The 27,760-nt window shown below is 45.6% G+C and overlaps 1 protein-coding gene across 1 annotated transcript in view; it reads left to right on the top strand.

The window, feature by feature from the left end:
- Positions 1-406: 406 nt before the first annotated feature.
- The window catches only part of tsnax (translin-associated factor X), a 34,877-nt gene continuing 7,523 nt past the window's right edge, over positions 407-27,760 (top strand). The window contains exons 1-5 of the mRNA XM_065016621.1: positions 407-522; positions 6,411-6,506; positions 8,489-8,603; positions 9,734-9,864; positions 17,958-18,067. Of these exons, the coding sequence (XP_064872693.1) occupies positions 507-522; positions 6,411-6,506; positions 8,489-8,603; positions 9,734-9,864; positions 17,958-18,067 (468 nt within the window). The 5' untranslated portion in view covers positions 407-506. The remainder of the gene's footprint in view (positions 523-6,410; positions 6,507-8,488; positions 8,604-9,733; positions 9,865-17,957; positions 18,068-27,760) is intronic.

Below are 27,760 nucleotides of genomic sequence, written 5' to 3'. Positions count from 1 at the left end.
CCTAAGTATTACAAAAGCCGAGGAATCTTTGCTATAGGCTGATTTATTACATAGGCTATAGGCAAATGGCAATGATGCTTATGTAGCCTATCAATTTTGAACAAAAGTTGACAAATACATTTTTTTTTAAACGGATACACCACTGCTGTTCTACCAGAAACTACATTTCCCAAAATGCATCGCTCCAGAAGAAGGGGGTTTCCCTAGGAATGCCGGAATATTCGAATACAACAAAGCTTTGTGTTTACTCTTCTACATTATATAAAATAATGCAAACATTGTGTAGGGTTTTTCAGTATTCTTCCCGTATCCTTCTGTTCTTCTGAAAATATATTTGATGAATCAAAATAACTCTAATGGTTAAGGCGATTTACATGGGTATCATGCTTCTTCAACTTGCACACAATCACAAATAAACAGTCACTTCAGGTTGTAATCAAATGCTGCTAGCTAGGTAACTGTAAAATAAGAACATTCCTGTACGATAATACGATTATATAGAAGTTATGAGCAAGCGGGAAGGTAATCAAATTCATTATTAACATTATGTATGATGTGTAAAGTCGCAATGCTCTGGATTTGATACGGGGCAAAAACTGCGGACTCCTAATTTCGCATCAATGCAGGTCCACATGTGGAATTCACATAGCTAGCTAGCTAATCACGTTTGTTCCATAAAGCCTACACTCGTTATATTTATGCAATAAGCCCCAATGGGGTGTGGTAGATGGACAATATACTTTCTTAAGCGTGACGCAACGCGGAGTGCCTGGATACAGCCCTTAGCCGTGGAATATTGGTCAAATACAACAAACTACCGAGGTGCCTTATTGCTAATATAAACTGGTTACCAACGTAATTAAACCAGTAAAAATAAATGTTTTGTAATACCGTTTATAATGTCAATTATAAACCTAGTGGTTTGAACCCTGAATTCTGATTGGCTGAAAGCTGTGGTATTTTTAAGTAATAAGGACCAAGGAGGTGTGGTATATGGCCAATATACCACGGCTAAGGGCTGTTCTTCAGCAGGACGCAATGCGAAGTGCCTGGATACAGCCCGTAGCCGTGGTATTATATATGGTCCTTATATGCCACAAACCCCCAAGGTGCCTTATTGCTATTATAAACTGGTTACCAACGTAATTAGAGCAGTAAAAATAAATGTTTTATCATCCCTAGGGTTGCACAGTTTGGGGAATATTCAGAGGCGGAAACTTTCCATGGGAATTTAATTTGTACATTTTTATTTCACCTTTATTTAACCAGGTAGGCAAGTTGAGAACAAGTCAATAACACAATAGAAAAAAGTCTATATACAGTGTGTGCAAATGAAGTAAGATAAGGGAGGAAAGGCAAAAAATAGGCCATAGTGATGAAATAATTACAATTTAGCAATTAAACACTGGAGTGATAGATGTGCAGAAGATGAATGTGCAAGTAGAGATACTGGGTGCAAAAGCAGCAAAAAAAATCAAAAGCTAGTGAGGGAGATATGAGTCACCAGCTTCAGTGATTTTTGCTGTTCGTTCCAGTCATTGGCAGCAGAGAACTGGAAGGAAAGGCGGCCAAAGGAGAAATTGGCTTTGGGGGTGACCAGTGAGATATACCTGCTGGAGCGCGTGCTACGGGTGGATACTGCTATGGTGACCAGTGAGCTGAGATAAGGCAGGGCTTTACTTAGCATAGACTTATAGATGACCTGGTTCCAGTGGGTTTGGCGACGAGTATGAAGCGAGGGCCAGCCAACGAGAGTGTACAGGTCGCAGTGGTGGGTAGTATATGGGGCTTTGGTGACAAAATGTATGGCACTGCCATAGACTGCATCCAATTTGCTGAGTAGTGTTGGGGGCTATTTTGTAAATGACATCACCGAAGTCAAGGATCGGTAGGATAGTCAGTTTTATGAGGGTATGTTTGGCAGCATGAGTGAAAGAGGCTTTGTTGCGAAATAGGAAGACGATTCTAGATTTAATTTTGGATTGGAGATGCTTAATGTGAGTCTGGAAGGAGAGTTTACAGTCTAACCAGACACCTAGGTATTTGTAGATGTCCACATATTCTAAGTCAGAACCGTCCAGAATAGTGATGCTGGACGGGCGGGCACGTGCTGGTAGCGATCGATTGAAGAGCATGCATTTAGTTTTACTTGCATTTAAAACCTCTTAGAACTACCCCTCCCGAATAGCACAGTCAACAAAATATTACTAGAAAATATTAATATTCATGAAATCACAAGTGAAATATTTTGAAACACAGTTTAGCCTTTTGTTAATCCACCTGTCGTCTCAGATGTTGAAATGATGCTTTACAGCGAAAGCAATCCAAGCGTTTGTGTAAATGTATCGATGGCATAGCATAGCATTATGTACACTAAGCATTAAGTAGCTAGGTCATGAAAATCAGAAAAGCAATCAAATTAACCGTTTACCTTTGATGATCTTTGGATGTTTTCACTCACGAGACTCCCAGTTGAGAGACTCACGAGACTCCCAGTTGAGAGACTCACGAGACTCCCAGTTGAGAGACTCACGAGACTCCCAGTTGAGAGACTCACGAGACTCCCAGTTGAGAGACTCACGAGACTCCCAGTTGAGAGACTCACGAGACTCCCAGTTGAGAGACTCACGAGACTCCCAGTTGAGAGACTCACGAGACTCCCAGTTGAGAGACTCACGAGACTCCCAGACTCCCTTTTGTTCCATAAATATATTTTTTATATCCAAATACCTCCGTTAGTTTGGTGCCCAGGAATCCACCGGAAATAGCGGTCACGACAACGCAGACAAAAATTCAAAATTACAGTGGGGCAAAAAAGTATTTAGTCAGCCACCAATTGTGCAAGTTCTCCCACTTAAAAGGATGAGAGAGGCCTGTAATTTTCATCATAGGTACACTTCAACTATGACAGACAAAATGGTGGGAAATACTTAGTTTCCACCATAATTTGCAAATAAATTCATAAAAAATCCTACAATGTGATTTTCTGGATTTTTTTTCTCATTTTGTCTGTCATAGTTGAAGTGTACCTATGATGAAAATTACATCTCTCATCTTTTTAAGTGGGAGAACTTGCACAATTGGTGGCTGACTAAATACTTCTTTGTCCCACTGTATATACTGTACTCGATACCATCTACTGCATCTTGCCTATGCTGCTCTGTACCATCACTCATTCATATATCTTTATGTACATATTCTTTATCCCTTTATACTTGTGTGTATAAGGTAGTAGTTGTGGAATTGTTAGGTTAGATTACTCGTTGGTTATTACTGCATTGTCGGAACTAGAAGCACAAGCATTTCGCTACACTCACATTAACATCTGCTAACCATGTGTATGTGACCAATAACATCTGCTAACCATGTGTATGTGACCAATAACATCTGCTAACCATGTGTATGTGACCAATAACATCTGCTAACCAGGTGTATGTGACCAATAACATCTGCTAACCATGTGTATGTGACCAATAACATCTGCTAACCATGTGTATGTGACCAATAACATCTGCTAACCATGTGTATGTGACCATTAACATATACTAACCATGTGACCAATAACATCTGCTAACCATGTGACCAATAACATCTGCTAACCATGTGACCAATAACATCTACTAACCATGTGACCATTAACATCTGCTAACCATGTGACCATTAACATCTGCTAACCATGTGACCAATAACATCTGCTAACCATGTGACCATTAACATCTGCTAACCATGTGACCAATAACATCTGCTAACCATGTGTATGTGACCAATAACATCTGCTAACCATGTGACCATTAACATCTACTAACCATGTGACCATTAACATCTGCTAACCATGTGACCAATAACATCTGCTAACCATGTGACCAATAACATCTGCTAACCAGGTGTATGTGACCATTAACATCTGCTAACCATGTGACCATTAACATCTGCTAACCATGTGTATGTGACCAATAACATCTACTAACCATGTGTATGTGACCATTAACATCTGCTAACCATGTGTATGTGACCAATAACATCTACTAACCATGTGTATGTGACCATTAACATCTGCTAACCATGTGTATGTGACCAATAACATCTACTAACCATGTGTATGTGACCAATAACATCTACTAACCATGTGTATGTGACCATTAACATCTGCTAACCATGTGTATGTGACCATTAACATATACTAACCATGTGACCAATAACATCTGCTAACCATGTGACCAATAACATCTGCTAACCATGTGACCAATAACATCTGCTAACCATGTGTATGTGACCAATAACATCTACTAACCAGGTGTATGTGACCATTAACATATACTAACCATGTGACCAATAACATCTGCTAACCATGTGACCAATAACATCTGCTAACCATGTGACCATTAACATCTGCTAACCATGTGTATGTGACCAGTAACATCTGCTAACCATGTGTATGTGACGAATAACATCTGCTAACCATGTGACCAATAACATCTACTAACCATGTGTATGTGACGAATAACATCTGCTAACCATGTGTATGTGACCATTAACATCTGCTAACCATGTGTATGTGACCAATAACATCTGCTAACCATGTGACCAATAACATCTACTAACCATGTGTATGTGACGAATAACATCTGCTAACCATGTGACCAATAACATCTACTAACCATGTGTATGTGACGAATAACATCTGCTAACCATGTGACCAATAACATCTACTAACCAGGTGTATGTGACCATTAACATCTGCTAACCATGTGACCATTAACATCTGCTAACCATGTGACCAATAACATCTGCTAACCATGTGTATGTGACCAATAACATCTGCTAACCATGTGACCAATAACATCTACTAACCATGTGTATGTGACGAATAACATCTGCTAACCATGTGACCAATAACATCTACTAACCATGTGTATGTGACGAATAACATCTGCTAACCATGTGTATGTGAACAATAACATCTGCTAACCATGTGTATGTGACCAATAACATCTGCTAACCATGTGACCAATAACATCTGCTAACCATGTGTATGTGACGAATAACATCTGCTAACCATGTGTATGTGACCAATAACATCTGCTAACCATGTGTATGTGACCAATAACATCTGTTAACCATGTGTATGTGACCAATAACATCTGCTAACCAGGTGTATGTGACGAATAACATCTGCTAACCATGTGACCATTAACATCTGCTAACCATGTGACCATTAACATCTGCTAACCATGTGTATGTGACCAATAACATCTGCTAACCATGTGACCAATAACATCTGCTAACCATGTGTATGTGACCAATAACATCTGCTAACCATGTGTATGTGACCAATAACATCTGCTAACCATGTGTATGTGACCAATAACATCTGCTAACCATGTGTATGTGACCATTAACATCTGCTAACCATGTGTATGTGACCATTAACATCTGCTAACCATGTGACCAATAACATCTGCTAACCATGTGTATGTGACCAATAACATCTGCTAACCATGTGTATGTGACCAATAACATCTGCTAACCATGTGTATGTGACCAATAACATCTGCTAACCATGTGTATGTGACCAATAACATCTGCTAACCAGGTGTATGTGACCAATAACATCTGCTAACCATGTGTATGTGACCAATAACATCTGCTAACCAGGTGTATGTGACCAATAACATCTGCTAACCATGTGTATGTGACCAATAACATCTGCTAACCAGGTGTATGTGACCAATAACATCTGCTAACCATGTGTATGTGACCAATAACATCTACTAACCATGTGTATGTGACCATTAACATCTGCTAACCAGGTGTATGTGACCATTAACATCTGCTAACCAGGTGTATGTGACCATTAACATCTGCTAACCATGTGTATGTGACCATTAACATCTGCTAACCATGTGTATGTGACCAATAACATCTACTAACCATGTGTATGTGACCATTAACATCTGCTAACCAGGTGTATGTGACCATTAACATCTGCTAACCAGGTGTATGTGACCATTAACATCTGCTAACCAGGTGTATGTGACCATTAACATCTGCTAACCAGGTGTATGTGACCATTAACATTTGATTTTGATTTGATTTGATTTGTAATCTCCCTGTCTCCTTTTTCTGTATATATATTTAACAAGTCAGTTAAGAACAAGTTATTATTTTCAATGACGGCCTAGGAACAGTGGGTTAACTGGTCTAGGAACAGTGGGTTAACTGGTCTAGGAACAGTGGGTTAACTGGTCTAGGAACAGTGGGTTAACTGGTCTAGGAACAGTGGGTTTACTGCCTGTTCAGGAGCAGAACTACAGATTTGTACCTTGTCAGCTTGGGGTTTCGATCTTGCAACCTTTCGGTTACTAGACCAGTGCACTCTAACCACTAGGCTACCTGCCGCCCCTCCTCAGGTGAAGGGTATCCTCGGAGGATGAAGACAAGTCAGAAAACAGATGACCGCGACACCGGAGCTAACCTGACATCACCTGTGATGGCTGCATTCAAAGGTATCTACTAGATCATTTTCTGTGGTACCAGAATTTACATTCAGCCCAGAGTACACTCCCCCCCCCTCTTCACCTCCCCCCTTCACCTCCTCTCTCTTCACCTCCCCCCTCTTCACCTCCCCCCCCTTTCACCTCCTACCTCTTCACCTCCCCCTCTTCACCTCCCCCTTTCACCTCCTCTCTCTTCACCTCCCCCTCTTCACCTCCCCCTTTCACCTCCTACCTCTTCAGCTCCCCCTCTTCACCTCTCTCTTCACCTCCTCTCTCTTCACCTCCCCCTCTTCACCTCTCTCTTCACCTCCTCCCTCTTCACCTGATGGCTGCATTCAAAGGTATCTACTAGATCATTTTCTGTGGTACCAGAATTTACATTCAGCCCAGAGTACACTCCCCCCTTCACCTCCTCTCTTCACCTCCCCCTCTTCACCTCCCCCCTCTTCACCTCCTACCTCTTCACCTCCCCCTCTTCACCTCCCCCTTTCACCTACTCCCTCTTCACTCCTTCCCCCTCTTTCACCTCCCCCTTTCACCTCCTACCTCTTCACCTCTCTCTTCACCTCCTCTCTCTTCACCTCCCCCTCTTCACCTCCTCTCTCTTCACCTCCCCCTCTTCACCTCTCTCTTCACCTCCTCTCTCTTCACCTCCCCCTCTTCACCTACTCCCTCTTCACTCCTTCCCCCTCTTCACCTCCCCCTCTTCACCTCCTACCTCTTCACCTCCCCCTCTTCACCTCCTCTCTCTTCACCTCCCCCTCTTCACCTCCTCTTTCTTCACCTCCCCTCTCTTCACCTCCTCTCTCTTCACCTCCCCCTCTTCACCTCTCTCTTCACCTCCCCCTCTTCACCTCCTCTCTCTTCACCTCCTCTCTCTTCGCCTCCTCTCTCTTCACCTCCTCCCTCTTCACCTCCTCCTTCTCCCCCTTCACCTCCCCCTCTTCACCGCCTCTCTCTTCACCTCCCCCTCTTCACCTCCCTCCCTCTTCACCACCTCCTCCTTCTCCCCCTTCACCTCCCCCTCTTCACCTCCTCCTTCTCCCCCTCTTCACCTCCCCCTCTTCACCTCCCCCTCTTCCCTCCCCCTCTTCACCTCCTCTCTCTTCACCTCCCCCTCTTCACCTCCTACCCCTTCACCTCCCCCTCTTCACCTCCTCTCTCTTCACCTCCCCCTCTTCACCTCCTACCCCTTCACCTCCCCCCTCTTCACCTCCTCTTTCTTCACCTCCCCCTCTTCACCTCCTCTCTCTTCACCTCCCCTCTTCACCTCCTCTCTCTTCACCTCCCCCTTCACCTCCCCCTCTTCACCTCCTCTCTCTTCACCTCCTCCCTCTTCACTCCTTCCCCCTCTTCACCTCCTCTCTCTTCACCTCCCCCTCTTCACCTCCTCTCTCTTCACCTCCCCCCCCCACCCTCTTCACCTCCCCCAATCTTCACCTCCCCCAGAAGTCTTCTCCCCCTCTTCACTCCTTCCACCTCCTCCCTCTCCCCCTCTTCACCTCCCCCCCCCTCTTCACCTCCTCTTTCTCCCCCTCTTCACCTCCTCTCTCTTCACTACTAATCATAACATTATAGTTGTGGTAGGTAGAGAGAGATGCAGCCTACTAATCATAACATTATAGTTGTGGTAGGTAGAGAGAGATGCAGCCTACTAATCATAACATTATAGTTGTGGTAGGTAGAGAGAGATGCAGCCTACTAATCATAACATTATAGATTGTGGCCAATCCCTATAACCCCCCACCCTAGCCTTGGGTTGACCAATCAGAAGTCCTTGCAGTACAACTGAGCCAATGGCCAATCCCTATAACCCCCCACCCTAGCCTTGGGTTGACCAATCAGAAGTCCTTGCAGTACAACTGAGCCAATGGCCAATCCCTATTGACCATTAGTTCTCTAGTTTTTGTCCTCTCTCATCCTCTGCATTGTGTATTTACCTTCAAAATATTCTTATATCGACTACTAATCAGATATTTCTTCCATGCCAGTGTTCCAGCAGGAGCTAGACACCAAACATGACAAGCATGAGCGCCTGGTTAAACTCAGCAGAGACATCACCATTGAAAGCAAGAGGACAATATTTCTACTGCACAGAGTCACCAGGTAAATTGTCTGAACTACCAAATGTGGTCTGCCAGGGGTCCTTAAGGGGGTCCTCAGCAGCAAGGCGGATGAAAAAAAAGGAATCTCATATAGTTGGCCACTTCTAATGGTTTTCAAATGCAGTGTTAAATATCATCTAGCTTTATTTTTCTAATAAATGTTTGTGGATGCATTGATCAAAGCTGCAATGTGTTGCTGTTTTGGTGACCTGACCAAATGCACGTAGAAATGTGAGTTACAGATCTATCATTCTCATTGAAAGTGAGTCTAATAAGTGGTTAACAGCTTCTATCTCAAGGCCATCAGACTGTTAAACAGCCACCACTAACATTGAGTGGCTGCTGCCAACACACTGACTCAAATCTCTAGCCACTTTAATAATGTAAAAATTGGATGTAATAAATGTATCACTAGCCACTTTAAACTATGCCATTGTTTAAACAATATAATTTTTACATACCCTACATTACTCATCTCATATGTATATACTGTACTCTATATCATCTACTGCATCTTTATGTAATACTGTCACGCCCTGGTCGAAGTATTTTGTGTATGTGACCATTAACATCTGATAACCATGTGACCATTAACATCTGTAACAGTAGATGGACTAGTCTGATGTGAATGTATTGTCCTAACAGTAGATGGACTAGTCTGATGTGAATGTATTGTCAGTAGATGGACTAGTCTGATGTGAATGTATTGTCAGTAGATGGACTAGTCTGATGTGAATGTATTGTCAGTAGATGGACTAGTCTGATGTGAATGTATTGTCAGTAGATGGACTAGTCTGATGTGAATGTATTGTCAGTAGATGGACTAGCCTGATGTGAATGTATTGTCAGTAGATGGACTAGTCTGATGTGAATGTATTGTCAGTAGATGGACTAGTCTGATGTGAATGTATTGTCAGTAGATGGACTAGTCTGATGTGAATGTATTGTCCTAACAGTAGATGGACTAGTCTGATGTGAATGTATTGTCAGTAGATGGACTAGTCTGATGTGAATGTATTGTCAGTAGATGGACTAGCCTGATGTGAATGTATTGTCAGTAGATGGACTAGTCTGATGTGAATGTATTGTCAGTAGATGGACTAGTCTGATGTGAATGTATTGTCCCTGCAGTGTCCCAGACGTGGAGGAGGTCCTCACAGAAGCTAATCTGAAGCTGGATGGAGTGAGACTGAACATCAGAATGATTGCTGAGGAGCTCAGAGGAGAGGACCTGCACCAGTTCCATAGGGCCTTCACACCAGGTACGGACAGACGGACGGACACACCCACTACAATATGATATAGACACACCCACTACAATCTGATATAGACACACCCACTACAATCTGATATAGACACACCCACTACAATCTGATATAGACACACCCACTACAATATGATATAGACACACCCACTACAATAGGATATAGACACACCCACTACAATAGGATATAGAAACACCCACTACAATAGGATATAGACACACCCACTACAATAGGATATAGACACACCCACTACAATATGATATAGACACACCCACTACAATCTGATATAGACACACCCACTACAATATGATATAGACACACCCACTACAATATGATATAGACACACCCACTACAATAGGATATAGAAACACCCACTACAATCTGATATAGACACACCCACTACAATCTGATATAGACACACCCACTACAATATGATCTAGACACACCCACTACAATATGATATAGACACACCCACTACAATATGATATAGACACACCCACTACAATAGGATATAGACACACCCACTACAATATGATATAGACACACCCACTACAATATGATATAGACACACCCACTACAATAGGATATAGACACACCCACTACAATAGGATATAGACACACCCACTACAATATGATATAGACACACCCACTACAATAGGATATAGACACACCCACTACAATATGATATAGACACACCCACTACAATAGGATATAGACACACCCACTACAATATGATATAGACACACCCACTACAATAGGATATAGACACACCCACTACAATAGGATATAGACACACCCACTACAATATGATATAGACACACCCACTACAATATGATATAGACACACCCACTACGATAGGATATAGACACACCCACTACAATAGGATATAGACACACCCGCTACAATAGGATATAGACACACCCACTACAATAGGATATAGACACACCCACTACAATATGATATAGACACACCCACTACAATAGGATATAGACACACCCACTACAATCTGATATAGACACACCCACTACAATCTGATATAGACACACCCACTACAATATGATATAGACACACCCACTACAATATGATATAGACACACCCACTACAATATGATATAGACACACCCACTACAATAGGATATAGACACACCCACTACAATCTGATATAGACACACCCACTACAATATGATATAGACACACCCACTACAATATGATATAGACACACCCACTACAATAGGATATAGACACACCCACTACAATAGGATATAGACACACCCGCTACAATAGGATATAGACACACCCGCTACAATAGGATATAGACACACCCGCTACAATAGGATATAGACACACCCACTACAATAGGATATAGACACACCCACTACAATAGGATATAGACACACCCACTACAATAGGATATAGACACACCCACTACAATAGGATATAGACACACCCACTACAATAGGATATAGACACACCCACTACAATAGGATATAGACACACCCACTACAATAGGATATAGACACACCCGCTACAATAGGATATAGACACACCCACTACAATAGGATATAGACACACCCACTACAATATGATATAGACACACCCACTACAATAGGATATAGACACACCCACTACAATCTGATATAGACACACCCACTACAATATGATATAGACACACCCACTACAATATGATATAGACACACCCACTACAATATGATATAGACACACCCACTACAATAGGATATAGACACACCCACTACAATCTGATATAGACACACCCACTACAATATGATATAGACACACCCACTACAATATGATATAGACACACCCACTACAATAGGATATAGACACACCCACTACAATAGGATATAGACACACCCACTACAATAGGATATAGACACACCCGCTACAATAGGATATAGACACACCCGCTACAATAGGATATAGACACACCCGCTACAATAGGATATAGACACACCCACTACAATAGGATATAGACACACCCACTACAATAGGATATAGACACACCCACTACAATAGGATATAGACACACCCACTACAATAGGATATAGACACACCCACTACAATAGGATATAGACACACCCACTACAATCACTAAAATATATTTGACCGGCAGTGTATATAATTATTTATGAAACCTACCATCAATATTCTATTATTATGGTGGGAGATTAAAATACGGTTTTAAATAACTCAATGGACTGTGAAGGAAATCACACTACAAACTATCACCCTCGGGCACTTACAGGAAATCACACTACAAACTATCACCCTCGGGCACTTACAGGAAATCACACTACAACTATCACCCTCGGGCACTTACAGGAAATCACACTACAAACTATCACCCTCGGGCACTTACAGGAAATCACACTACAACTATCACCCTCGGGCACTTACAGGAAATCACACTACAAACTATCACCCTCGGGCTCTTACAGGAAATCACACTACAAACTATCACCCTCTGGCTCTTACAGGAAATCACACTACAACTATCACCCTCGGGCACTTACAGGAAATCACACTACAAACTATCACCCTCGGGCACTTACAGGAAATCACACTGCAAACTATCACCCTCGGGCACTTACAGGAAATCACAAATGTCATGGATATATTGGAGCTAGTGGATATAGGGAGGTTTATTATCCTGACCTAGTGAGATTGTATTATTATAATTTCTTTATTTAACCTGGAAGGGCTCATTGAGATTTAAAATCTATTTTTCAAGTGTCCTGGCCAAGATAGGCAGCACCAAGTCATTACAAAAATGACAGACAAACAACATGAAAAACTACAAGTAATCTGGTAAAAACCATAGAATTCACAAGAGTCTAAAACAGCCAATTAGAACATTGACAGGTCAGGGAATCAGCCTCAAGATCCTTCATCAGTGATTTAAAAACACCAATCGGGACAAGTTCTTCCAGTTTAAAAGTATTTTGTAAGGTGTTCCAAGACGATGGCGCAGAGTACATAAAGCCCTTTTACCAAATTCAGTTTCTGACATTTGGAACAGTTAGCAGGATAAAGTCCAGCGAACGAAGAGACGACCCACCACATTTCTGAACAATAAAAATGCACAAATAAAAAGGTAGTAAACCCAAAATGGCTTTGTAAATAAAAGTATACCAGTGACTGAGCCTACGAGTGACTAGAGAAGGCCAGCCAACCCTGGTATACAAAGTGCAGTGGTGTGTAATGGCTTTGTAAATAAAAGTATACCAGTGCCTGAGCCTAGGAGTGACTAGAGAAGGCCAGCCAACCCTGGTATACAAAGTGCAGTGGTGCGTAATGGCTTTGTAAATAAAAGTATACCAGTGACTGAGCCTAGGAGTGACTAGAGAAGGCCAGCCAACCCTGGTATATAAAGTGCAGTGGTGCGTAATGGCTTTGTAAATAAAAGTATACCAGTGCCTGAGCCTAGGAGTGACTAGAGAAGGCCAGCCAACCCTGGTATATAAAGTGCAGTGGTGCGTAATGGCTTTGTAAATAAAAGTATACCAGTGCCTGAGCCTAGGAGTGACTAGAGAAGGCCAGCCAACCCTGGTATACAAAGTGCAGTGGTGCGTAAGGGTTTTGCAGTTTAAAATAAATCTCAAAGTACCATGGTAAAGAGTGTCAATTGATACCAAACACTGAGCGGAAGCATTCATATATAAAACATCCCCATAGTCTAGTAAAGGCATAAATGTAGCTGATACTAGATATACATGGTGGAGGCTCATTCAAGCCATCTTGACTACTTTATTATGTCATTCCCACTGCCAGACGTTGACAATAAGTGTTGATAGGGGACAGAATGCGGTCGGATCAGCACATAATTGGCATATATATATATATATATATATTACTCTTATAGAATTTCCACGTGGGTGAGGAATATTTAACATTTAATCAATGCCTATTTGATGATAACTTGTTTATAACTAGGGACAGAAGCCTTTCCTTCAGGTCTCGTTTCCCCTCTCAGCTCGTTCCAGTGGGCTTCCCTCAACCTTTCCTTCAGGTCTCGTTTCCCCTCTCAGCTCGTTCCAGTGGGCTTCCCTCAACCTTTCCTTCAGGTCTCGTTTCCCCTCTCAGCTCGTTCCAGTGGGCTTCCCTCAGCCTTTCCTTCAGGTCTCGTTTCCCCTCTCAGCTCGTTCCAGTGGGCTTCCCTCAACCTTTCCTTCAGGTCTCGTTTCCCCTCTCAGCTCGTTCCAGTGGGCTTCCCTCAGCCTTTCCTTCAGGTCTCGTTTCCCTCTCAGCTCGTTCCAGTGGGCTTCCCTCAACCTTTCCTTCAGGTCTCGTTTCCCCTCTCAGCTCGTTCCAGTGGGCTTCCTCAACCTTTCCTTCAGGTCTCGTTTCCCCTCTCAGCTCGTTCCAATGGGCTTCCCTCAACCTTTCCTTCAGGTCTCGTTTCCCCTCTCAGCTCGTTCCAGTGGGCTTCCCTCAACCTTTCCTTCAGGTCTCGTTTCCCCTCTCAGCTCGTTCCAGTGGGCTTCCCTCAACCTTTCCTTCAGGTCTCGTTTCCCCTCTCAGCTCGTTCCAGTGGGCTTCCCTCAGCCTTTCCTTCAGGTCTCGTTTCCCCTCTCAGCTCGTTCCAGTGGGCTTCCCTCAGCCTTTCCTTCAGGTCTCGTTTCCCCTCTCAGCTCGTTCCAGTGGGCTTCCCTCAACCTTTCCTTCAGGTCTCGTTTCCCCTCTCAGCTCGTTCCAGTGGGCTTCCCTCAACCTTTCCTTCAGGTCTCGTTTCCCCTCTCAGCTCGTTCCAGTGGGCTTCCCTCAACCTTTCCTTCAGGTCTCGTTTCCCCTCTCAGCTCGTTCCAGTGGGCTTCCCTCAACCTTTCCTTCAGGTCTCGTTTCCCCTCTCAGCTCGTTCCAGTGGGCTTCCCTCAACCTTTCCTTCAGGTCTCGTTTCCCCTCTCAGCTCGTTCCAGTGGGCTTCCCTCAACCTTTCCTTCAGGTCTCGTTTCCCCTCTCAGCTCGTTCCAGTGGGCTTCCCTCAACCTTTCCTTCAGGTCTCGTTTCCCCTCTCAGCTCGTTCCAGTGGGCTTCCCTCAACCTTTCCTTCAGGTCTCGTTTCCCCTCTCAGCTCGTTCCAGTGGGCTTCCCTCAACCTTTCCTTCAGGTCTCGTTTCCCCTCTCAGCTCGTTCCAGTGGGCTTCCCTTTTTTTATTTTTTTATTTTTTTTATTTCACCTTTATTTAACCAGGTAGGCTAGTTGAGAACAGGTTCTCATTTGCAAATGCGACCTGGCCAAGATAAAGCATAGCAGTGTGAACAGACAACACAGAGTTACACATGGAGTAAGCAATTAACAAGTCAATAACACAGTAGAGAAAAAAATGGGCAGTCTATATACAGTGTGTGCAAAAGGCATGAGGAGGTAGGCGAATAATACAATTTTGCAGATTAACACTGGGGTGATAAATGATCAGATGGTCATGTACAGGTAGAGATATTGGTGTGCAAAAGAGCAGAAAAGTAAATAAATAAATAAAAAAAACAGTATAAAAACAGTATGGGAATGAGGTAGGTGAAAATGGGTGGGCTATTTACCAATAGACTATGTACAGCTGCAGCGATCGGTTAGCTGCTCGGATAGCTGATGTTTGAAGTTGGTGAGGGAGATAAAAGTCTCCAACTTCAGCGATTTTTGCAGTTCGTTCCAGTCACAGGCAGCAGAGTACTGGAACGAAAGGCGGCCAAATGAGGTGTTGGCTTTAGGGATGATCAGTGAGATACACCTGCTGGAGCGTGTGCTACGGATGGGTGTTGCCATCGTGACCAGTGAGCTGAGATAAGGCGGAGCTTTACCTAGCATGGACTTGTAGATGACCTGGAGCCAGTGGGTCTGGCGACGAATATGTAGCGAGGGCCAGCCGACTAGAGCATACAAGTCGCAGTGGTGGGTGGTATAAGGTGCTTTGGTGACAAAACGGATGGCACTATGATAGACTGCATCCAGTTTGCTGAGTAGAGTGTTGGAAGCCATTTTGTAGATGACATCGCCGAAATCGAGGATCGGTAGGATAGTCAGTTTTACTAGGGTAAGCTTGGCGGCGTGAGTGAAGGAGGCTTTGTTGCGGAATAGAAAGCCGACTCTTGATTTGATTTTCGATTGTAGATGTTTGATGTGAGTCTGGAAGGAGAGTTTGCAGTCTAGCCAGACACCTAGGTACTTATAGATGTCCACATATTCAAGGTCGGAACCATCCAGGGTGGTGATGCTAGTCGGGCATGCGGGTGCAGGCAGCGATCGGTTGAAAAGCATGCATTTGGTTTTACTCGCGTTTAAGAGCAGTTGGAGGCCACGGAAGGAGTGCTGTATGGCATTGAAGCTCGTTTGGAGGTTAGATAGCACAGTGTCCAATGACGGGCCGAAAGTATATAGAATGGTGTCGTCTGCGTAGAGGTGGATCAGGGAATCGCCCGCAGCAAGAGCAACATCATTGATATATACAGAGAAAAGAGTCGGCCCGAGAATTGAACCCTGTGGCACCCCCATAGAGACTGCCAGAGGACCGGACAGCATGCCCTCCGATTTGACACACTGAACTCTGTCTGCAAAGTAATTGGTGAACCAGGCAAGGCAGTCATCCGAGAAACCGAGGCTATTGAGTCTGCCGATAAGAATATGGTGATTGACAGAGTCGAAAGCCTTGGCGAGGTCGATGAAGACGGCTGCACAGTACTGTCTTTTATCGATGGCGGTAATGATATCGTTTAGTACCTTGAGCGTGGCTGAGGTGCACCCGTGACCGGCTCGGAAACCAGATTGCACAGCGGAGAAGGTACGGTGGGATTCGAGATGGTCAGTGACCTGTTTGTTGACTTGGCTTTCGAAGACCTTAGATAGGCAGGGCAGGATGGATATAGGTCTATAGCAGTTTGGGTCCAGGGTGTCTCCCCCTTTGAAGAGGGGGATGACTGCGGCGGCTTTCCAATCCTTGGGGATCTCAGACGATATGAAAGAGAGGTTGAACAGGCTGGTAATAGGGGTTGCGACAATGGCGGCAGATAGTTTCAGGAATAGAGGTCCAGATTGTCAAGCCCAGCTGATTTGTACGGGTCTAGGTTTGCAGCTCTTTCAGAACATCTGCTATCTGGATTTGGGTAAAGGAGAACCTGGAGAGGCTTGGGCGAGGAGCTGCGGGGGGGAGCTGTTGGCCGAGGTTGGAGTAGCCAGGCGGAAGGCATGGCCAGCCGTTGAGAAGTGCTTATTGAAGCTTTCGATAATCGTGGATTTATCGGTGGAGACCGTGTTACCTAGCCTCAGTGCAGTGGGCAGCTGGGAGGAGGTGCTCTTGTTCTCCATGGACTTCACAGTGTCCCAGAACTTTTTGGAGTTGGAGCTACAGGATGCAAACTTCTGCCTGAAGAAGCTGGCCTTAGCTTTCCTGACTGACTGCGTGTATTGGTTCCTGACTTCCCTGAACAGTTGCATATCACGGGGGCTATTCGATGCTATTGCAGTCCGCCACAGGATGTTTTTGTGCTGGTCGAGGGCAGTCAGGTCTGGAGTGAACCAAGGGCTATATCTGTTCTTAATTCTGCCGGGGTGTTAAGCATATCCCAGTTTAGGTCACCTAACAGAACAAACTCTGAAGCTAGATGGGGGGCGATCAATTCACAAATGGTGTCCAGGGCACAGCTGGGAGCTGAGGGTGGCCGGTAGCAGGCGGCAACAGTGAGAGACTTATTTCTGGAGAGGGTAATTTTCAAAATTAGTAGTTCGAACTGTTTGGGTATGGACCTGGAAAGTATGACATTACTTTGCAGGCTACCCTCAGCCTTTCCTTCAGGTCTCGTTTCCCCTCTCAGCTCGTTCCAGTGGGCTTCGCTCAGCCTTTCCTTCAGGTCTCGTTTGATGTTATTCATCATGTCATGTGGTTCTGGTAACGGTTCTGTTCCAAGGTTAATGATCATGTTGTAGTTCCTGTTTAGAGGCCTGCTGGCTTTAGACTCTAGAACCTTTTGATGTCATATTCTGTTTAGTTTAGCCAGGGATGGACAGTCATGAGTCAGTGGGCGTGTTCAGGTGGATACATGTTATGTAGTCAATGATCATTGTTACCTCCCTCCCTCCCTCAGGTATCCAGGAGTACGTGGAGGCTGTGTCATTCCATCACTTCATCAGACATCGTACTCTCATCAGCCTGGAGGAGATTAACACCAAGCTGGTCTTCGTCAAGGAGCCTGAGGTATGAACATGCTACACTAAAGGTGGACTATCACAATTCTTGATGTTAGTTGACCCTTATATCAGAGAGAAGAACATTGAGTAACATTGCACTGAGTGAATAGACATGGAAGAACCATGACCATTATAATGCATCATAGTATGCTAGCTGCATACCAAGAACCTGATATAGTGTCTGGATATGGTTGACACATTACTGCCAACAGTCAACCTGGATTTAGCAACTAGTTGGGCTAAGTCATTGTAAATTATGATAACTGTATAACTAATGTCCTTCTGGTGGAGATACACTACAGGTCAATAGTTTTAGAACACTTAATTCAAGGGGTTTTCTTTCAAATAAAATACAAATTCAAACAGTTTATTTATATTTTCCAATGAGGCTATACATTTGGGTGAGTTTTCTTTCTCGCCTGAGTAGCCCAAAACAAATAAAACCATCTAGTGCTCAGAGAAATAACAACACAATGTCAATTATGAGTAGCCTTGTCAAATAATGAACATCCAGTCACATTAACCGTTACTCTCTCGCGGGAAACCATCACTCTTACGCAGACATTTAGAAAATAAACATGACAATTTGACAAATAAGCCACAGAAGTTTTTTGGAGCGAGAATTAACATGACTTTTGAGTAGTAAGACATGTATAAAAGCAACAGATACCATTAATAAGAAGGGGCTAGAAGCGTCTTATATGGTGAGCTACCGAGTGGCTTGGACAGACAAGCCCCATACTATTGTAGAGGAGTGGCTAGGACAGACAAGCCCCATACTATTGTAGAGGAGTAGCTAGGACAGGCAAGCCCCATACTATTGTAGAGGAGTAGCTAGGACAGACAAGCCCCATACTATTGTAGAGGAGTGGCTAGGACAGGCAAGCCCCATACTATTGTGGAGGAGTGGCTAAGACAGACAAGCCCCATACTATTGTAGAGGAGTGGCAAGGACAGACAAGCCCCATACTATAGTGGAGGAGTGGCTGGGACAGACAAGCCCCATACTATAGTGGAGGAGTGGCTAGGACAGACAAGCCCCATACTATAGTGGAGGAGTGGCAAGGACAGACAAGCCCCATACTATTGTAGAGGAGTGGCTGGGACAGACAAGCCCCATACTATAGTGGAGGAGTGGCTGGGACAGACAAGCCCCATACTATAGTGGAGGAGTGGCAAGGACAGACAAGCCCCATACTATTGTAGAGTGGCTAGGACAGACAAGCCCCATACTATTGTAGAGGAGTGGCTAGGACAGACAAGCCCCATACTATTGTGGAGGAGTGGCTAGGACAGGCAAGCCCCATACTATTGTAGAGGAGTAGCTAGGACAGACAAGCCCCATACTATTGTGGAGGAGTGGCTAGGACAGGCAAGCCCCATACTATTGTAGAGGAGTAGCTAGGACAGACAAGCCCCATACTATTGTAGAGGAGTGGCTAGGACAGACAAGCCCCATACTATTGTAGAGGAGTAGCTAGGACAGACAAGCCCCATACTATTGTAGAGGAGTGGCTAGGACAGACAAGCCCCATACTATTGTAGAGGAGTAGCTAGGACAGACAAGCCCCATACTATTGTAGAGGAGTGGCTGGGACAGACAAGCCCCATACTATAGTGGAGGAGTGGCTGGGACAGACAAGCCCCATACTATTGTGGAGGAGTGGCTAGGACAGGCAAGCCCCATACTATTGTAGAGGAGTAGCTAGGACAGACAAGCCCCATACTATTGTAGAGGAGTGGCTAGGACAGACAAGCCCCATACTATTGTAGAGGAGTAGCTAGGACAGACAAGCCCCATACTATTGTAGAGGAGTGGCTGGGACAGACAAGCCCCATACTATAGTGGAGGAGTGGCTGGGACAGACAAGCCCCATACTATAGTGGAGGAGTGGCAAGGACAGACAAGCCCCATACTATTGTAGAGGAGTGGCTAGGACAGACAAGCCCCATACTATTGTAGAGGAGTGGCTAGGACAGACAAGCCCCATACTATTGTGGAGGAGTGGCTAGGACAGGCAAGCCCCATACTATTGTAGAGGAGGGGCTAGGACAGGCAAGCCCCATACTATTGTAGAGGAGTGGCTAGGACAGGCAAGCCCCATACTATTGTAGAGGAGGGGCTAGGACAGGCAAGCCCCATACTATTGTAGAGGAGTGGCTAGGACAGGCAAGCCCCATACTATTGTAGAGGAGTGGCTAGGACAGGCAAGCCCCATACTATTGTGGAGGACTGTCTAGGACAGACAAGCCCCCTACTATTGTGGAGGAGTGGCTAGGACAGGCAAGCCCCATACTATTGTAGAGGAGTGGCTAGGACAGACAAGCCCCATACTATTGTAGAGGAGTGGCTAGGACAGACAAGCCCCATACTATTGTAGAGGAGTAGCTAGGTCAGGCAAGCCCCATACTATTGTAGAGGAGTGGCTAGGACAGACAAGCCCCATACTATAGTGGAGGAGTGGCTAGGACAGGCAAGCCCCATACTATTGTAGAGGAGTGGCTAGGACAGGCAAGCCCCATACTATTGTAGAGGAGTGGCTAGGACAGGCAAGCCCCATACTATTGTAGAGGAGTGGCTAAGACAGGCAAGCCCCATACTATTGTGGAGGACTGGCTAGGACAGGGAAGCCCCATACTATTGTGGAGGACTGGCTAGGACAGGCAAGCCCCATACTATTGTGGAGGACTGGCTAGGACAGGCAAGTCCCATACTATTGTAGAGGAGTGGCTAGGACAGGCAAGCCCCATACTATTGTAGAGGAGTAGCTAGGACAGACAAGCCCCATACTATTGTTGAGGAGTAGCTAGGACAGGCAAGCCCCATACTATTGTGGAGGAGTGGCTAGGACAGACAAGCCCCATACTATTGTAGAGGAGTAGCTAGGACAGACAAGCCCCATACTATTGTAGAGGAGTAGCTAGGACAGACAAGCCCCATACTATTGTTGAGGAGTAGCTAGGACAGGCAAGCCCCATACTATTGTGGAGGAGTGGCTAGGACAGACAAGCCCCATACTATTGTAGAGGAGTGGCAAGGACAGGCAAGCCCCATACTATTGTAGAGGAGTAGCTAGGACAGACAAGCCCCATACTATTGTAGAGGAGTGGCTAGGACAGGCAAGCCCCATACTATAGTGGAGGAGTGGCTAGGACAGACAAGCCCCATAATATTGTAGAGGAGTGGCTAGGACAGACAAGCCCCATACTATTGTAGAGGAGTGGCTAGGACAGGCAAGCCCCATACTATTGTAGAGGAGTGGCTAGGACAGGCAAGCCCCATACTATTGTAGAGGAGTAGCTAGGACAGGCAAGCCCCATTACTATTGTGGAGGAGTGGCTAGGACAGGCAAGCCCCATACTATTGTAGAGGAGTGGCTAGGACAGGCAAGCCCCATACTATTGTAGAGGAGTGGCTAGGACAGGCAAGCCCCATACTATTGTAGAGGAGTGGCTAGGACAGACAAGCACCATACTATTGTAGAGGAGTAGCTAGGACAGACAAGCCCCATACTATTGTAGAGGAGTGGCTAGGACAGACAAGCCCCATACTATTGTAGAGGAGTGGCTAGGACAGGCAAGCCCCATACTATTGTAGAGGAGTGGCTAGCACAGGCAAGCCCCATACTATTGTAGAGGACTGGCTAGGACAGACAAGCCCCATACTATTGTGGAGGACTGACTAGGACAGACAAGCCCCATACTATTGTAGAGGAGTAGCTAGGACAGACAAGCCCCATACTATTGTGGAGGAGTGGCTAGGACAGGCAAGCCCCATACTATTGTAGAGGAGTGGCTAGGACAGGCAAGCCCCATACTATTGTGGAGGACTGGCTAGGACAGACAAGCCCCATACTATTGTAGAGGAGTGGCTAGGACAGGCAAGTCCCATACTATTGTAGAGGAGTGGCTAGGACAGACAAGCCCCATACTATTGTAGAGGAGTAGCTAGAACAGACAAGCCCCATACTATTGTAGAGGAGTGGCTAGGACAGGCAAGCCCCATACTATTGTGGAGGAGTGGCTAGGACAGGCAAGCCCCATACTATTGTAGAGGAGTGGCTAGGACAGGCAAGCCCCATACTATTGTGGAGGAGTGGCTAAGACAGGCAAGCCCCATACTATTGTGGAGGAGTGGCTAGGACAGGCAAGCCCCATACTATTGTAGAGGAGTAGCTAGGACAGACAAGCCCCATACTATTGTAGAGGAGTAGCTAGGACAGGCAAGCCCCATACTATTGTAGAGGAGTAGCTAGGACAGGCAAGCCCCATACTATAGTGGAGGAGTAGCTAGGACAGACAAGCCCCATACTATTGTAGAGGAGTGGCTAGGACAGACAAGCCCCATACTATTGTAGAGGAGTGGCTAGGACAGGCAAGCCCCATACTATAGTGGAGGAGTGGCTAGGACAGGCAAGCCCCATATTATTGTAGAGGAGTGGCTAGGACAGGCAAGCCCCATACTATTGTAGAGGAGTGGCTAGGACAGACAAGCCCCATACTATTGTAGAGGAGTGGCTAGGACAGGCAAGCCCCATACTATTGTAGAGGAGTGGCTAGGACAGGCAAGCCCCATACTATTGTAGAGGAGTGGCTAGGACAGGCAAGCCCCATACTATTGTAGAGGAGTGGCTAGGACAGACAAGCCCCATACTATTGTAGAGGAGTGGCTAGGACAGACAAGCCCCATACTATTGTAGAGGAGTGGCTAGGACAGGCAAGCCCCATACTATTGTAGAGGAGTGGCTAGGACAGGCAAGCCCCATACTATTGTAGAGGAGTGGCTAGGACAGGCAAGCCCCATACTATTGTAGAGGAGTAGCTAGGACAGGCAAGCCCCATACTATTGTAGAGGAGTAGCTAGGACAGGCAAGCCCCATACTATTGTAGAGGAGTAGCTAGGACAGGCAAGCCCCATACTATTGTAGAGGAGTGGCTAGGACAGGCAAGCCCCATACTATTGTAGAGGAGTAGCTAGGACAGGCAAGCCCCATACTATTGTAGAGGAGTAGCTAGGACAGGCAAGCCCCATACTATTGTAGAGGAGTAGCTAGGACAGGCAAGCCCCATACTATTGTAGAGGAGTGGCTAGGACAGACAAGCCTCATACTATTGTAGAGGAGTGGCTAGGACAGGCAAGCCCCATACTATTGTAGAGGAGTAGCTAGGACAGGCAAGCCCCATACTATTGTAGAGGAGTGGCTAGGACAGGCAAGCCCCATACTATTGTAGAGGAGTGGCTAGGACAGGCAAGCCCCATACTATTGTAGAGGAGTGGCTGGGACAGGCAAGCCCCATACTATTGTAGAGGAGTGGCTAGGACAGGCAAGCCCCATACTATTGTAGAGGAGTGGCTAGGACAGGCAAGCCCCATACTATTGTAGAGGACTGGCTAGGACAGACAAGCCCCATACTATTGTAGAGGAGTGGCTAGGACAGGCAAGCCCCATACTATTGTAGAGGAGTGGCTAGGACAGACAAGCCCCATACTATTGTAGAGGAGTGGCTAGGACAGACAAGCCCCATACTATTGTAGAGGAGTGGCTAGGACAGACAAGCCCCATACTATTGTAGAGGAGTAGCTAGGACAGACAAGCCCCATACTATTGTGGAGGACTTCATTCTTCCTGCTGCCGTGGATATGGCTGGGACAATGCTGGGGGACAATGCTGGGGGACAATGCTCGGGGGACAATGCTGGGGGACAATGCTGGGGGACAATGCTGGGGGACAATGCTGGGGGACAATGCTGGGGGACAATGCTGGGGGAAAATGCTGGGGGACAATGCTGGGGGACAATGCTGGGGGAAAATGCTGGGGGGACAATGCTGGGGGGACAATGCTGGGGGGACAATGCTGGGGGGACAATGCTGGGGGGACAATGCCTCAAAAAACTATACAGACAATCCTTCATCAAACAACACTGTTTCACGACGCATCAGTGACACGGCAGGAGATGTTTAGAAACAATTACTGCTTCGCATACAAGCCAGTGAATTATATGCGTTACATCTGGATGAGTCAACAGGGCCTGGCACAGCTCCTGGTATATGTCTGTTACAGCTGGATGAGTCAACAGACCTGGCACAGCTCCTGGTATATGTCCGTTACGTTTATGGGGGGTCAATTAAGGAAGACATCCTCTTTTGCAAACCACTGGAAACCAGGACAACAGGAGAGGGTATTTATAAAGTACTGGACAGCTTTGTGATATCAAATGGACTTTGGTGGTCAAGATGTGTTGGTGTTTGTACTGATGGCGCAAAGCCATGACAGGGAGACCTAGTGGAGTGGTAACGTGCGTGCAAGCAGTTGCTACCGACGCCATTTGGGTCACTGCAGCATCCACCTAGAGGCTCTTGGGTACACTGCAGCATCCCCCTAGAGGCTCTTGGGTACACTGCAGCATCCACCTAGAGGCTCTTGGGTACACTGCAGCATCCACCTAGAGGCTCTTGGGTACACTGCAGCATCCACCTAGAGGCTCTTGGGTACACTGTAGCATCCCCCTAGAGGCTCTTGGGTACACTGTAGCATCCAGCTAGAGGCTCTTGGGTACACTGCAGCATCCCCCTAGAGGCTCTTGGGTACACTGCAGCATCCACCTAGAGGCTCTTGGGTACACTGTAGCATCCCCCTAGAGGCTCTTGGGTACACTGTAGCATCCAGCTAGAGGCTCTTGGGTACACTGCAGCATCCCCCTAGAGGCTCTTGGGTACACTGCAGCATCCAGCTAGAGGCTCTTGGGTACACGGCAGCATCCACCGAGAGGCTCTTGGGTACACTGCAGCATCCAGCTAGAGGCTCTTGGGTACACTGCAGCATCCCCCTAGAGGCTCTTGGGTACACTGCAGCATCCAGCTAGAAGCTCTTGGGTACACGGCAGCATCCACCGAGAGGCTCTTGGGTACACTGCAGCATCCAGCTAGAGGCTCTTGGGTACATTGCAGCATCCCCCTAGAGGCTCTTGGGTACACTGCAGCATCCAGCTAGAAGCTCTTGGGTACACGGCAGCATCCACCGAGAGGCTCTTGGGTACACTGCAGCATCCAGCTAGAGCACATATGTCAGAGTCAAGGCCCGCGGGCCACATCCGGCCCGCAAGAAGGTTTTTTACGGCCCCTGGGATGATCTTGATTTATTATTAGAACCGGCCCGCAGCAAGCCGGCAGCCCGCAGATCTTTTACACGCACCAATACTACATTTCCCACAATGCAAAGGTGACGCACCGAGCAGTAGGCTGCTTCATTTCAATATTTATTGGCACAGCAGTCGTCAGCATCACAGTAAAATTAACTTTCAGATACCCATCAAAAATGGCAAAACGGAAGGTGGATACTGAGAACCGGGGGTTTCAAACAAGGTGGGAGTCGGAGTATATGTTCACGAAGGTAGCTGGAAAACCTGTGTGTCTTCTGTGTGGAGAAAGTGTGGCGGTACTGAAAGAGTATAATCTGAGACGACATTATGAAACGAAACACGCGGACAAAAACAAGAATATGGACATGGAACAAAGGCTACAAAAGGCAGAGGAATTAAAACGAGGCCTCAAATCTCGACAGGCTCTGTTCAAAAAAGCCAAATCACAAGGCCAGGCTGCTGTCAAGGCCAGTTTTATTTTGGCAGAAGAGATCGCTAAATCAGCCCGGCCATTTACGGAGGGGGATTTCATCAAAAACTGCATGATTAAAGTTTGTGACGAAGTTTGCCCAGAAAAAAGGCAACTCTTTTTAAATGTGAGTCTGAGCAGAAACACCATTGCCGAGAGAGTAGACCAGTTGTCCATCAATCTAAAAGAGCAGCTTGTGAAAAAGGGAAAAGATTTTATTGCATATTCCTTGGCTGTGGATGAGAGCACCGACATTTCTGACATTGCCCAGTTGTCAATTTTCATCCGCGGAGTGGACTCCAACCTAAGCGTGACAGAGGAGTTTTTGGCTTTACGTCCTATGCATGGCACAACTACGGGGCATGATTTGTATGAAGAGGTGTCAAGATGTGTAAATGAGATGGAGCTGCCTTGGGAAAAACTCGTGGGTTTGACAACCGACGGAGCACCTGCGATGTGTGGACACAGGAGCGGACTGGTGGCGAAGATACGGGAAAAGATGCAAGAGGAAAACGCGACAGGTGAGCTGACAGCTTATCATTGTATCATACACCAGGAAGCGTTGTGCGGTAAAGCCTTGAAAATGGAGCATGTAATGAGCATCATCACGCGCACAGTTAACTTTATCAGAGCCAAAGGTTTGAATCACCGCCAGTTCAAGGCATTTCTGACGGAGTTAGAAACGGAGCATGGTGATTTGCCTTATCACACAGAGGTGCGATGGCTAAGCCAGGGAAAGGTGCTTCAAAGATGTTTCGAGCTTCGTGAGGAGATTTGTCTGTTCTTGGACAGCAAAGGGAAAGACACAACACAACTCCGAGACGAAATGTTTCTGTGTGAAATGGCTTTTCTGTGTGACATTACGAGTCATCTGAATGCAATAAACTTGCAGCTGCAGGGTCGGGATCGTGTCATCTCTGATATGTACAGTACAGTGAAGGCATTTAAAACCAAACTGACTCTGTGGGAGACGCAGATGCGGAAAGAAAATTTGAGCCACTTTCCCAGCTGCCAGACCATGAAAGAGAGCTCTCTACCAGTGCGTTCCCGAGCACACAGTTGGCTGATAAAATAGGTATGCTTGCCGCTGACTTTCGACGCCGATTTGCTGACTTTGAAGCACAAAAAGCAGGTTGGAACTGCTCGGTAACCCATTTGCTGTTGACGTGGAAAGCTCACCACCAAACCTCCAAATGGAGTTGATTGACCTCCAATGCAATGATGCACTGAGGGCAAAATATGCGGCAGTGGGTGCTGCGGAGTTCGCCCGTTCCTCCCGGCACAATGCCCCAGCTGCGCATCCAGGCTGCTCAAACGTTGTCTATGTTTGGCAGCACATACCTGTGTGAACAACTGTTTTCTTTGATGAACCTGAACAAAACATCACACAGAAGTCGACTTACTGCTGAACACCTCCACTCAATTCTGAGGATTTCTTCAGCTCAGAGCCTTACCCCGAACATTGATGAACTTGTGGAAAAGATGGGACACCACCAAGTATCACCCTCAACCTCAAACAAGTGAACATTACTGTGCAATCACATATTTAGAGTTTTTACTCAGTTCAAGTTTAAAAGTTAAAATTTAATATTTGTTTTCACTGCATGTTACTTCTCCTTAAACAAAGTGTTGTTTTTGATTAATAGATGTTTGCACTTTATTTTTTTGTATTTCAATCCAATTATATTTTAAAAATATTTCAGTTGAGTGGATGATAGAAAATTGCTATTATTGTTTTTTCTTTGAAGTAAATTTAGCCCACTTTTGCTAAAATAGAAAATATAGTCTACTGATGGTGCCTTGAATACCGGTTTCTTTCATTTAATGTTCATGTTATGGGGATATTTATATAAAGGAAATTTGTCTTTTGTGTCTGTTGAAAATTAAAGATTACTGACAGAGCCATAAGAAAATATTGCTTTATTTATCTGATCATATTGTAATATATTTGTTAGGTTTTCAGTAGGTTCAATTAGGTTCACTAGACTATATGCGTCATTTAAACATTTTTCAATGAACATTCGAACAGTCCGGCCCTCGTCTTGTAGCTGATTTTTTTATTTGGCCCTCCGTCCATTTGACTTTGACACC

Source organism: Oncorhynchus nerka, unplaced genomic scaffold (genome assembly GCF_034236695.1).
Source record: "Oncorhynchus nerka isolate Pitt River unplaced genomic scaffold, Oner_Uvic_2.0 unplaced_scaffold_946, whole genome shotgun sequence".
Lineage (NCBI taxonomy): Eukaryota > Metazoa > Chordata > Actinopteri > Salmoniformes > Salmonidae > Oncorhynchus > Oncorhynchus nerka.
The sequence above is the reverse complement of the archived record's forward strand: the minus strand, read 5'-3'. Positions and strand labels throughout refer to the sequence as shown.